Consider the following 14,677-nt stretch of genomic DNA (forward strand, 5'->3'; position numbering starts at 1 on the left):
ACAAACTGAAATTTAAATAAAAACTTTAAAACAAATAAGTAAAAGGTGGTAGAGCCTGTCCTCAAGGATGCAGGACAGGGCCCAGCAGATTGGAGATGATCAGGGCTCTCCAAACAAGTCTAATTGACACCAATCCTAATCCACTGTCTGGGGTAAGACACTCCAGAATTCTGCTTGGGAAATCCTGCCAGAACTGATTTCCCCAGCAGCTACAGGCAAGCACAGTAAAGCACAGCGAAGGAATGCAGGACTTAGTGAATGGCATCCTTCAGGAGACCTCCTATTGTGCAAGTAAAAAACGTGGGATTCTACTCTACTGAACTGAGCTGGAATAAATCTCAGTGCCATGTATAAATGCAACAAATGACAGAAATATTCCTATTAGACTGAAGTTTGCTAACACAACCATGAATCCAAGTCCATATAGATAAAGGAATGGCAGCCCAGTTTTGAAGGAATTATCTTCCAACAATTTAAAACTAATGGTAACTATTTGTAATTGTTTTTAAAACTAAATGACTGATTTTTTTTCATACTAATAAGCCAGGTCTCAGAGTTTACTTAACACAAAACATACCTAAGAATATATATAAACAGGAGTGTCTTAAAGTATGAGAGACCAACACGAAGAATGTCAAAGGCTTCCAGGGAAATATATTCAGAATACCAGTAATGGGAAATCCTATACTGGAGGGCGAGCTGGGGCTATGCTAGTTCCCAGTCACCTACGGCCCCACAAACAGACAGTGAGGACCTCTAACAGGTAAGGCAGGGTCGCCAAGGTGGAGAATGGTGGCTCCACGAGGGAAAGCTGGGAGACAAACCAGACCACCAGGTACTTCCTTCTAAATAATCCTTCTCAGCAGGTCGCCTGCTCCATCTAAGAAAGCTGAGGACTGGCCATGATCCTTTCCTGTCCGTTGTCTTCATGTTTCTTTCTTCTCGGGTCTTTCCTTTTTCCACAGTGTCTCCTCTTACCCATTTTTCTACCTTGAGAGTTATGTAGGTTTTCTAAAGTTGTTTACTGCTTACAAAAATAAGGGAGGATAAAAAAGCTACTTTTCTCCTTTTTTGTAACTTAGACCCTGTTGGGAAAGAGAAACTAGCATTTCCTGTTCAGATACTACATGTTACCGTGCTACCCACTTCTGTATGTTATTTATCATCAGGCAACAACTCTGCAAGCAGCAAGCATAAATGCCACTGAAGAGATGAGGAAACAGATGCAGAAATGTGAGATGACTTGATCAAGGCCATATGAGTGGCCAAGATTCAATAATCCAGTTCACTATAATCCAGACTCATGCCCTTTCCCCCCATATCACAGAAAGCTCTGCTGATTATGGTGGTTCTCTAGGAACTTAGAATCTGCAAGCTCTGCTACATCTCACCCAGGCTCATGGCATCTGGACGGGGCTTAGTGTACAAACAGGTAGAGGGACCTAGTGCAGGTCTGACCCCTTACCTTCTCTCTCCCACTGCAACCCACAGCCAGGACTTGAGTAGTGAGGAGAAAGTGGCCAGGGGAAGGGAGGTCCAGGCAGAAGATTTTTCTGTTGTCATGAAAGGGGAAGGGAAGGGTACCGGAAGCCCTAGCAGAGTATTAGGGTGAGGAAGGGGGTAGTTCCCGTAATAGACAACTAGGAGGCATTCACAAGAGGCATTTGTAAGTCAGGCAGTTACAGGTTTTCCCAGCCTAGAAGAAGGCTACTGGATGGATCACATTTAAAAATCTCACTTCTGAGAATACTAGAGATAAACAGAAGTTCCATGGCAAATCTCAATTTTCATTTACAGTTTCTGCTTGCCAAGAAATAAAATAGCATCTGCTTAGATGAGGATTCCCATTTGCCAACAGTGCAACACACTATAAAATCATCATTAAGATGTTTCCAATCTAATTTAAAACAAATACATTGCAGAATAATTTGATAATTTCTGTCTAGTTATCTTCCATAGCATGCCACTTCTAACAATGACTGGGAAACATTAAATGTTGTGATTAACAAACAATAATGCAACACAGAATTCTGCTTCACATAAGAGCGTCACAGAAGTTTGTAGTTCACAGAAAACCAAAATGATCAACATACATTAAAACCATGGATAAGAGAAACACATCATCAATTTCCTTCAATATGACAAAAAATCCCTCCCTGCCATGGAAAATACCTAACCATAATGGGAAAATATAAACAAATCAGTGCGACTGCAAGAAAATAAGGCATAATCAGAGGCCAAAAATTAAGTGAAACCAAGAGATAAATAGAGCACTAAAGCACGCTTTCTCCCTGAAGACCTTCACCACACTGTGAACATCAGCTTTAGTTTGTATGCTCCGCAGTTGCTGAGGACAGAGGACAAAGGCCAACTGGAGCAGATTAATAGCAGACCCCAAAGAACTACATCTTTAGTATAAAGGCAAACCAGAAATAAGCCCAGGCCCATTTCTGTGAGGCAGGGGTCAGTGAATTTTTCTGGTAAAAGGGCCAAATAATAAACATCTTGGGCTTTGGTAAGACACACGGTTTCTGTTTTAACTACTCCACTCTGCCACTGAAGCAAAAAAACATTCACAGGCAATACGTAAATGAATAAGCATGCCTGGTTTCTAACAAAACTTTATTTAAAAAAATGGCTGGCAGGGTGCCTGGGTGGCTCAGTCAGTTAAGCGTCTGCCTTCGGCTCAGGTCATGATCCCAGGGTCGTGGGATCAAGTGCCGCATCGGGCTTCCTGCTCAGCGGGGAGCCTGCTTCTCCCTCTGCCTGCCGCTCCTCCTGCTTGTGTGCGCTCTCTCTCTCTCCCTGACAAATAAATAAAATCTTAAAAAAAAAGAAACGGTTGGCAGGCTAGTGAGGTGACATTTGCCATGAGCAAGTGTGTATGAGCCAAGCATAACATAAAGAGTTGCTGAATCACTATATTATACACTTGAAACGAATATAACACAGTGTGTCAACTATACTTCAACTTAAAACAAAAAGCTGGCATTCTTGACTTTCTCACATATATAAGTTTGTGTGTAATTGAATTCTTCGAAGAATGAACAAGATTTTGGAGGGGAAAAAAAAGCCTAGAACCAAGTAATATCAGAAAGCTGCTTTCAGAGAATGAGAGTTAAAGCTACTGATTGCATCACAGAGTATCAGTCATCATTATAAAACAGAAAAAATTAATTCTAGGAAAATTCATAACCTCAAGTCAGAACTCTTTCTTCCAGGTAATCTAAGAAGACCTCATTCCTAGAGTATACTTTAAAATGATCCCAGGTGGCTGGGGCACCTGGGTGGCTCATTCAGTTAAGAATCTGCAGCTTAGGTCATGATCTCAGGGTTGTGGGATCAAGTCCTGCCTTGGGCTCTGCACAGGGTATGGAGCCTGCCTGAGTTCTCTCTCTCTCTGCACTCGACCCTCCCTTTCATTCATTCATTCACACATACATAAATAAATAAAAGTGATCCTAGGTGGCTGATATCCAATGCACTTGGCAGAGGCAAATATAAATCACCTTTATCAGAACCCAACGATCTAGACACCTCAAAAATTCCCATTGATCTAAGTAAATCAATCATTTAATCTCAGGACACACAGAGAAATAAGTCATCAAGAAACAGAGCTAGTAAATGGGCAATAAAATCACACATGTAAAGATTTCAGACACTGGAATTATCAGACATAAAAGACTACATATACATAGGTTTAAAACATTTAAAGACATAAAAAGGAGAAGCTGGAAATATGAGTTAGGGGAAGGAGTTTTTAAAATGACCAATTTGAAAAAGAAACTACAACTAAACATTTTTTAAACAGCCAATTTGAAAAAGAAACTAAACCTCTACAGATGAAAACAAACAAAGTAAAAATTCAATGACAGATTAACGTGAGACACAGCTGAAAGAAAGGGGCAGTGAACTAGAAGGCTCTAAAGAAGTATCACGGAATGCAGAGACAAAGACAAGGGGAATGAGAGTTGTAAAGGACAGAAGGAAACATGCATTTAATCAGTTTCATAGAGAAAGGACAGAAAGAATGGTACAGAAGTAATATCTGAAAAATTGACAAGTGAGAAATTTTCAGAACTGATGATGAATTCAAATTTAGGAACAAATCCCAATCAGAAAAATAAAAGGTAATACCAAAGAGATAGCACAGTACAATTCAAGAACACCAAATATAAAAAAAGATCTAAAAAGACTGAACTAAAAAGTCCTGGGGATATAAGGTACAGCATGGTGGCTAAGTTAAAAATACAGTATTGAATATCTGAAAGTTGCTAATAGCATAGACCTTAAAAGTTCTTACCACAAGAAAAAAAGTTTGTACCTATGTGTGATGAATGTTACCTAGACTTACTGTGGTGATCATTATGCAATATATACAATTACTAATTCAATCATTATATTGTACACCTTAAACTAATGTTGCATGTCAGTTACATCTCAAAAAAAAAAAAAAGACTTAAAATTTCTCAGCACCTGTATGTACTCTTATCATCTGGAAAGGATAGTGTTAAAAATATAAGTTAAAATACCTTTAAATTACTTTGAAATAATTTTTTATTTTGATAGAAACTTATTTTAATTTATTGAATTACTCAATACTATTCAAATACTATTTCATCTAAAGGGAAAAAAACAGGTTTTTCTCCCATTAGAATTATTTCTATAATTTAAATAAATATATTGAAAATAAAAAGGTCAAAAGAGAAGATATAAACCCCCTAATCTACCCACGCTGAATGATTTCCAGTTTCTAGTCAAGCCTTGGTAGCGCAGGGCCCCACACGTTTTCTCACAGGCCTTTCCATCCCCCTAGGACGCCCACCAGACACTTTTGTCCACACCCAGCGAGAGGTCTCCTCTGAGCAGCCTTCCAACTCCCGCCTGAGCACAAGGATCAGATCCTCCTCTGGCCGCTCCTGCTCCTGTCACTGCATTTACCTCACTGACTTCCAGTGAAGCCTACAGACATCTGTCTGTGCTCCTGAGCTGCGAGTGGACTCGAGGACACAGGGTAAACCCCTAGCATTGAATACATTTGGTTTTACCTCATCACTGGTCAGTTTCTTCGCTTTGAGTAATCTTTGAGCCTTATCTTCTTCTGATCCCTCATCACTGTCTGACGAATAGATTCTGGCTCGTTCCTCTGGAAGCAAAGGAATGATTTGTGAGTTAACTTTCGAAGACGGTGATCTGTTCATTTCTGGATTTTTCTTCTGATGATTGATTATCTTTAGTTCCTTCTGTGCATTTTTTTCCAGAAGAAACAATCATTAAAAATTTTTTTATTTAAAAAATAAGTGTAAGATTTAATATGCTGAAGTGAAGCACTTACCCTCTCAAAATACAAGAATGGTTCATCCGACCAGTTTTAAGTATTAAAAAGGCTGTGTGCAAGGTCACTAAAGACATAAACACCACTACTGACAACAAGCTACTGACACCTGAGTCATTCTTTCATGGGGGATAACTGTTAATTCCAAAATAAGCTTTGAAGATAAAAGCAAGTGGTGGTTTGCCAGTCCTGTAAAGACCATTTGTTGCCAGACGGACCTTTCAAAAGGAGATGGAGATGAGTAACATTCTGCTCTGATGCCCAAGCCAAGGTGAAAGTCAGGATGGAACCAAGCACAGCTGACTTTAGACCAACCCTTTCACAAGAGAATCCAGAGTCTTCCCTGGAACCGAACTTGTCAGGTTTTTGATCTCTGGTGAACTGAATATTATATATCTCTCTCCCTAAAAGCAGCCTCAATTTTTTTGTTTTTATTTAGTTTTTATGTGGTTTATTTACACAATTAATCTTTTCTGTGGGAAATTAGCTCTAAAAAAAAGTCTCTGTACTGTAGTGCCAAAATAAATAACAGGCAAGAAGGGTGTAAGAGCTCACAAGGACAAATGCAGTCACCGCAAGAAAAGGAGAAAGGAGTTTTACAGGATGGTAGTGAGGGGAAATTTGAATGTTCTTAAAATTTGTCACGTGATGGGGACAAAACTAGGATGCATGGTCACCCGTGGTACACCTTACACTCTACAGCGGTTCCCAAAGCTCTACCAGGTTAATCTAGGGAGGACTGGAGTTTCATTTCACAGATGGGGAACACAATATTCAGAGACAGAAGTCACTTGCCTGAAGCTGATGACTGGTAAGAATAGTAACAATGGTTTTAGATTACGTTTATTTAGTACTCATATGTGCCAGGTACTGGGCAAAGTACTTTACGTGTATTATGTCATTTAATTCTCAAAACAACCTCACTTTGTAAGTACTACCAATATTAATAGGTTGTTTTCTTTTTTCCTGATGGAGTAACAGAAAATAGGTATTATAACTTTCCAAAAGTCATACAGCTAAAGAGTGGCAGAACTGAGAGCAGGCAGGGTCAGGTCAGGGACCAGGCCAGTCTTCTACCTCAGGTTTAGTCTGCGGGCTGTGGGGAAATCCCTGGATACAGTACTGTGGCTGAGACAGATGCCTCAGAAGTCAGATGACCCTGTTTCAAGAACTGTCCGCTTACCAACTATGCATCTTTGGGCAAGTTACTAAACCTCTCAAAGTCTCTGTTCCCTCAATAAGAACAAGACAGCAGTTCCCACCCTTACTTCTGCAATGTCTAGTTCAGCAGCCCTTGAAATATATCACTCATTAACACTGGTTCCTCGAAAATAAAAAGTCCATGGGCGCCTGGGTGGCTCAGCTGTTTAAGTGTCCAACTCTTGATTTTGGCTCAGGTCGTGTGTGATCTCTGTTGTGAAATCAAGCCCTACGTCAGGCTCTGGGCTGGGTGTGGAGCCTGGTTAGAATTCTCTCTCTCTCTCTCTCTCTCTCCCCCTCCCCGCCCCTCCCCCACCCTCTCTCTAAAAAAAAAATAAAATATTCAGTGACTGGGCATTCAGAGTAGGCCAAATGCAAAGATAACTTCCTGAACCCCAAAATTATGAAATTTAACTTCCGCACACTCACCTCGAATGCCCCCTTTGTATCGGTTTTTAATGGCAGCCAAGCTTATGGACTCCTCGCCCTCCTCCTCCTCATCATAGCGGTCAGGTTCTAGGTAGCTAGCACTCAGCCCCCGCTGGTGCTGTTTCTCTCTCATCCGGCGCTGCTGAGATTCCCTACGAATAGAAGCCCTCAAACGTTCTTCTTCTTTCTGTAAAGAAGCAAATAAAATACTGAACTTTAAAAAATGAACTAGTTTACTGCCCACTTAAACTACTTTTACTATCAAGAACATGTAAATGCCCAGCCCAGGATAAACCTATTTCTGCGGTTCTCCCCGTCCCACCCGTTATCACACACAGCCAGCAGTCGGTGCAGTTTAGTTCTAAGGCATGAAGGCGGCACAGGGGGGCGGAGCAGAACACTCCCTCGCGCTAACTGCCCCATCAGAACAGGCCCAGACCCGGGCGTTGGGAGCTGCATTGGGAGCTGCATGCCGCCGTCCCCCCTGTGGCCCAGTCAGAGCCCAGAGAGCAGCAACCAGCCTGAGGAACCTCAGCCGTGCCCGGTGGACACGTGAGGGAGGCTGTGTCTGCTGACCCCTGAGACACATACCCGGCTCGCTCGGGCTCCACCGAACTACAGTGGTGCCCAGAGGTTCCTATCCGGGCCCCTCCCTGCAGAGAGCTTCCCCAGAGCTCCCGATGACAGGATGGGGAGGCGCTGGTAGGGGAGGGTCCCTGAGCCCCAGAGCAGAACAATCACACCCTTCCTCCGCCTGGCAATCCACGCACTGGTGTTCACAAGGCAGAGACAGAATATGAGAGGACAGGGATAGTACGGCATTTCTTTGAATTCCTCATTTAATTGCTATTACTGCACACAACTCCGTTGCTCGACATTCTCTGCAGCAGATTTTTCATTAAGGTTGTACGGAGTACAGAGTAAAAATAACTGTTGGTACAACCGGGATTAAGAACAAACTAGCTCATTCCTTATGCATTTCCATGGAAACTGGGGAAGTGGAGGAGGGCTTGGGGGATCTTTTAAGGTGGTCCAGAGGGCTCCTCCAATAATGCTGAGACCAGAGTCTGAAGGTTCCTGTAGCTACCTTTGCTTGAGGAGAAAAGGCAGGGAAACAGAGCAAGAAGTCAGGCTCCAAAGCCAATGCACCTATATACCACTGGGCTAGGCACTACTATGAATCTGGTTTAGTTAACCTGCTTCCATGAACAAAATATGAGAAGAAAAAGCAGGGGGCCAGGGCCAGACCATCAGCAGAGTCTGACATTGAGATCGGTAAGAAAGGCCCGGAGGCAACCAGAGCGTCTTCGCCTCACTGTGCCCTGGTGCCCTAGGGAACGGAGTCCCATGAAGCAGGCAGGGCAACGCGTGAAATCTAGCAGGTATCAGAGAATGAAACTATTCGGCTGCATTCGGCTGCTTAAAGCAAGTGCCGCACCAAAAGCCAATGGTGTCGATACACACACACACACCCGTCACTGAGGGACTATGCCCCAGAATACACTTGTGCCTCCCTGGCAGTTGTGGCAACTCTAACAGGTAGAACATTATAAACGGATCTGTTTGATTCTCCTCGGGCGTGTTCCCACTCAAACTTTTCGTTTATTTTTATTCTATTTCAGACTACATCTCTAGCATTTCCACAAATTTTTAACACAGATTCTAAGCCAGACAGAGCTCACTGAATCATCTTTGAAATTCTATACCAAAGTTTAGATCCCTTCAGTCCCCCAGTCTGTTCCTGAATAGTCAGGACCTGGTGAGAGAAACCCGAGCCCTTGCGTCTGTTTTGTGACCACCGCCACATCACTCGCTTGGCAAATGCTTCGGGAACTGATCCAGCTCCCGTTCATGCCGGCACGTGAGAGAAAAGGTGCGTAAGAGATGAGAACAAAGTTTTGGGAAATGCTATTCTTAACATAGAGCTATACCTCATTTTATTGCACTCTGCAGATACTGTTTTTCTGTTTTGTTTTTTTATAAATTGAAGGTTTGTGGCAACCCTGTGCCATGCAAGTCCCTAGGCATAATTTTTCCAGCACCATTTGCTATGTTTCTGTATCATATTTTGGTAATTCTTACAGTATTTCAAACTTTTTCATTATTCTATTTGTTATGGTGATCTGTGATGAGTGATTACGACTTGCTGAAAAGGTCAGATGATGGTTAGCAAAAAAAGTTTTAAACTAAGGTATGTACATTTTTTTAGACATAATGCTATTGCACACTATGCTGTAAACATAACTTTTATATGTACTGGGAAACAACAAAAAAAAATCATTTGATTCACCTTATTGTGAAATTTACTTTATTGCAGAGGTCTGGAACCAAACCCACAGTTTCTCCGAGGTATGCCTGTACCAAAAATCCCAATTTAAAGCTTAGCCGACGCACCTTGATCATTTCAGTGCGCTGGCACTCGGGATCACGCCCAGCCATGGGTAAGATTCTAATCTTCTGTGTCTTTGAGCATCTATCCGCAAGTGACAGGGTCATCTTTCTGTGTGTGGCACTGTCTGTAGAGTGAGGTCTGCAGGAAATGAACGAAAATGCCTCTTTACCACATACATCTGTGAACCAGTCATATCATCAACATCACAAAAACAAGAGACCAGAGACCATTTCCTATTCTCTAGAAAAAAATAGGTGGGGACACTCAACTACATATACTAGGAGAGGGATTCCAAACTTCTGTGGCTCACTGAAACATTCTTATCTTACAAGTTTTTTACTTGTAAAAAAGTCTTTGCAAGGCACAATCACCCTCCAGAATCAGTAAATACATAGATTCAAGGAGCATTTACTGAAAACTAAGTGCCAAGCAACATGCTCTGTGTTTTACAGGTTAAATGACTTCACTGTCATATCTACTCTATAATTATTACATTTTATGTATCAGGGAAGTGAGGCAGAGAGGTTGAGAAAGTTGCACAGGGTCACACAAAGGGAAATGAGACAGAAATATAGGTCTGATTCTGAAGCCTCTACTGACCACTACAATTCTCAAAAAGCTACGTCATAACCAAGATCATTGTGCCCTCTTTAAAGATAAACATTACCCAAGGAGGATGATCTGCTTCAAATCAAGAAAAGAAAAATACAAACATTTCAGAGTAGTGCCTACCAGTCTAAAGACGGGGAATGCTCTCACCAGCTGATCTGAGTGTCCTGGGCTGCTTGGGGGACACAAACCTGGAGAGGTACTGGGTGCAGCAGCCTCAAGAACGGGATGACCCCAGCCTTCACGCCCAACTCATTGCCTTTCCTCTGATTGTATGCACACTACCAACCCTATTCTCAGTCTTCCAGATCAATTTTATTAAAAAAAAAAAAAAAAAAAAGACACACTGACCAGCAAATATTCTAGGCCCCCTGGCAGTTATAGTATTCACTGGAATTAATAAATTAACATTGTGGTTTACATAACAGTCTCTTGTAAGTTTTATCATCATGACCCGGTTCCCTGTGAAACAGCAATTTTTAGTGCACTTGACACAACAGCCTTTGAACCTTCAGAGCTGAGAACCATACCTTGGTCTTTGGTGAACCATACAGAAGGTTATGTCAATCAGGAGTCAAGTATTTTGGACGATATCTATATTCACTGCTTTTACTGTAAAAATAGTAGTTGATAATAGTTACCTGAATGTGAGTTTGGTTTTAAAAAACGGCTTGTCCCTGTAGACCAGTACCTTGTCTTATAAAAAGATGGTTGTGATCTCCCTGTAGTGGAGCTTTGTAAACATCAAACACTTCGTTGCCTAAATGCAGAGACATGCTGAAAAGAAGGAACACTTCACATTTTAAAGTCATAAAGTTTCATTCTATCATTTCACTTTAAATTGTGATTCAACTGCTACTTTCTCTCCTTACACAGAGTTCAGAAGGAAAGAAAAAAGGTGGCACGATGTGAGAAACCACCTACACAGAGTAAAACATGTTGTAGGTTTCTGTTTACAAAGCATGTTGAGAAGGAAAGCGTGCTCTGATGGGTACTCATTCTCTACCACTTTCCCAGTGAAAGGCAGTTTTTCTAACTCGTCACCTGAGAGTGAGCAGTGTGCGATGAGGAGCAGAGTTGGTCTAACATTTCCAAACTACTATGCTATGGCAGGACAGGATGATCACATTTCCGGCCTACTTCTAATGCCTTTCACCAGCCTGTCTGACCCTCAACTACCTATCTACTTCTCTCAGGTCTTCTGTGCAATGCCAGAGACCAAGCAATGGAAACACTTTAATAAGAGGTATCCCCCAAATAAGGTTTTCTTCTAAAGTCTGACCCCTCCTAGCCACATTCTACGTATTTCAATGCTCTTCAAGGCATTTTGGGCTTACCTCCCATCTGACCACTTGACAATCCGAGCATTGCTTTCTTTGATTTCATTTCCTTCCTCGTCCCGGCGTATCCTCCATCTTATCGTATTTTCTACCTGGTTCAAAACACAAGTGCCTTAGAATGCTGTAGTTTATGCTTCTTTTCTCCTCAAAAGACACAGAATCATAGAATTTCTGTCATACACTTAGTGACAGAGAAACAGACAACACTGAAATCCTCTTGTTTTAATCATTTATAAATGTTGAATAAATTAACAACAGAAAAAACAATTAGCTTAACTTCTAAACTCCTAGTGCTGGAATCACAAAGGAAGCTGAGTGCCAGAGCATCTGAGCTAATGCTACATCCGTAGTAGCCCTGGGATATGTTAAGAAAGAACCCATAGTAAGAGCTATGAGGACAGGAAATAAGACTTGAGACCACAGGAAATAGCAATTTAGACCTGAGGCTCCCTCTATAAAGCAGGTTCTCTCACAGAGCTAACAACCTAATAAATGTGGGACCAAAAACCTCTGCCCAGGGAAATAGGGAAACTCCCAAAATATGGGGAAGGAAAACGCAGCACCCTAGGAAGATTTAAAACCCAGGTTTTTGAGGAGGTTTAGAGTCTAACTTTATCTTGATTGCATGTGGGGGAAACACCAGGCAGGTCTGGAAAACATTCAAGAGCTTCTAATATGAAAACCTATTGAAATTAAAAACTCAATGGGAGTGGGGCACCTGGGCAGCTCAGTCAGTTAAGCATCTGACTCTAGATTTCAGCCCAGATCAGGATCTCAGGATCCTGAGATCAAGCCCTGTGTTAGGGCTCCACACTCAGCAGGGAGTCTGACTGAGAGTCTCTCTCTCTCTCTCCTTGTCCCCCTGTTCCTCCTTCCCACCCCCAATCACTCTCTCTCTAAAATAAATAAATAAATAAATATTTAAATGGTAAACTAATCTCCAACAAAGCGGGAAAGAATATCCAAGAGAAAAAAGACAGTCTCTTCAACAAAGTGGTGTTAGGAAAACTGGACTGCAACATGAAGAATGAAACAGGACCACTTTCTTACACCACACACAAAAATAAATTCAAAATGGATAAAAGACCTAAATGTGAGACAGGAAACCCTCAAAATCCTAGAAGAGAACACCGGCAGAAATACCTCTGATCTCGGCCACAGCAACTTATTAGACACGTTGCCAAAGGCAAGGGAAACAAAAGCAATAATGAACTATTGGGACCTCATCAAGATAAAAAGTTTCTTCATAGCAAAGGAAACAATCAACAAAACTAGTAGGTAGCCTACAGAATGGGAGAAGCTACCTGCAAATGACTTATCTGATAAAGGGTCAGTATACAAAATCTATAAAGGACTTACCAAATTCAACATCCAAAAAACAAATAATCCAGTTAAGCAATGGGCAGAAGACATGAATAGACACTTTCCCCAAAAAGACATCCAGATGGCTAACAGACACATGAAAAGATGTTCAACATCACTCATCATCAGGGAAATTCAAATCAAAACCACAATGGGGTATCACCTCACACCTATCAGAATGGCTAAAATTAACAACACAGGAAATAACAGGTGTTGGCGAGGATGCAGAGAAGGGGGAGCCCTCTTACACTGTTGGTGGGAATGCAAATGTACAGCCACTCTGGAAAACTTTTTAACTTCAAAAAGTTAAAAAATAGAACTTACCATCCAGCAATTGTACTACTAAGTAGGATACAAGGGGTATTGAAGGGGTACATGCACCCTGATAATTATAGTAGCATTACCAACAATAGTCAAACTATGGAGAGAACCCAAATGTCCACTGACTGATGAATGGATAAAGAAGATGCAGTATATCGGGACGCTCGGGTGGCTCAGTCGTTAAGAGTCTGCCTTCGGCTCAGGTCATGATCCCAGGGTCCTGGGATCGAGCTCCGCATCTGGCTCCCTGCTCGGCTGGGGGCCTGCTTCTCCCTCTCCCTCTTCCCCTGCTTGTGTTCCCTCTCTCGCTGTCTCTGTCAAATAAATAAAATCTTAAAAAAAAAAAAAAAAAGACGCAGTATACACACACACACACACACACACACACACACGATGGAATATTATTCAGCCATCAAAAAGAATGCAATCTTGTCATTTGCAATGACATGGATGGAGCTAGAGTATATAATGCTAAGTGAATTAAGTCAGAGAAAGACAAATACCATATAATCTCACTCATATGTGGAATTTAAGAAAGAAAACAGATGGCATATGGGAAGGGGGTAAAGAAAAAAAGGAGAGAGGGAATAAAGCCTTAAGTGACTCTTAACAACAGGGAACTGAGGGTTGATGGAGGGAGGTAGGTAAGAGATGGACTAGATGGGTGATAGGTATTAAAGAGGGCACTTGTCATGAGCACTGGGTGGTGTACATAAGTGATGAATCACTGAAGTCTACTCCAGAAACTAATACTGCACTACATATAAACAAAATTTAAAAACTAAAAAGTTAAAAAATAAAAATAAATCTTAAAAAAAAAATAAAAACAAAACAAAACTCAATGGGACTGGGGTGCCTGGGAGTATCTGGGTGGCTCAGTCGTTAAGCGTCTGCCTTCGGCTCAGGTCATGATCCCAGGGTCTTGGGATCGAGCCCCACATCAGGCTCCCTGCTCCGCGGGAAGCCTGCTTCTCCCTCTCCCACTCCCCCTGCTTGTGTTCCCTCTCTCGCTGTGTCTCTATCAAATAAATAAATAAAATCTTAAAACAAAACAAAACAAAAAAACAACTCAATGGGACTACCAGGAAAATACAGCACATTAAATGCATGTAGTTTATCACTGCTGCATCCTGGAAACCCACTGAAATGGCAATGAAGAAATTAAAAAAGGATATACTCACAAGGATAAAGAGAATATAAATCAAGATGGCAACAAAGTCAACATTTTGAAAACTGACAGATCTAAGCCCATGCTTCCCTATGCCTATCCCCCAAACATCAACCTGAAAAGCAGCGGCTCCGTTTCCCACTTAGATTTTCTGGATTCCCCACCATTAGCTGTGACTGTCTTTGCAAAAGGGTCCTAATGGTTCCCTTCCAGTTTTTCCCTTTCCTCTTTATTCCTCACTAAATAAATACTATGAGGGCACCTGGCTGGCTCAGTTGGAAGAGCATGTGACTCTTGATCTCGGGATTGTGAGATCGAGCCCCACATTGGGTGCAGAGATTACCAAAATAATAAACTAAAAAAAGAAAAAAAAATAACCATGAAGCCGGATGATGAAAAAAATCAAATTCATTAATTAAATATGATATCATGTCTGAGACTGTTTTGAAAGTCTGGATAAGGTGTAGTAGGGAATACAGATGAAACAAGACCATCCAACCTGATAACCACTGAAGTGAGTG

General features: G+C 41.6%; 1 protein-coding gene across 1 annotated transcript in view; it reads right to left on the bottom strand.

The window, feature by feature from the left end:
• The window catches only part of LOC113910289 (RNA polymerase-associated protein LEO1), a 35,450-nt gene that overhangs the window by 2,917 nt on the left and 17,856 nt on the right, over window positions 1-14,677 (bottom strand). The window contains 6 exon segments of the mRNA XM_027572292.2: window positions 5,049-5,146; window positions 6,965-7,151; window positions 9,359-9,494; window positions 10,607-10,629; window positions 10,631-10,742; window positions 11,303-11,397. Of these exon segments, the coding sequence (XP_027428093.2) occupies window positions 5,049-5,146; window positions 6,965-7,151; window positions 9,359-9,494; window positions 10,607-10,629; window positions 10,631-10,742; window positions 11,303-11,397 (651 nt within the window).

Source organism: Zalophus californianus, chromosome 6 (assembly GCF_009762305.2).
Source record: "Zalophus californianus isolate mZalCal1 chromosome 6, mZalCal1.pri.v2, whole genome shotgun sequence".
Lineage (NCBI taxonomy): Eukaryota > Metazoa > Chordata > Mammalia > Carnivora > Otariidae > Zalophus > Zalophus californianus.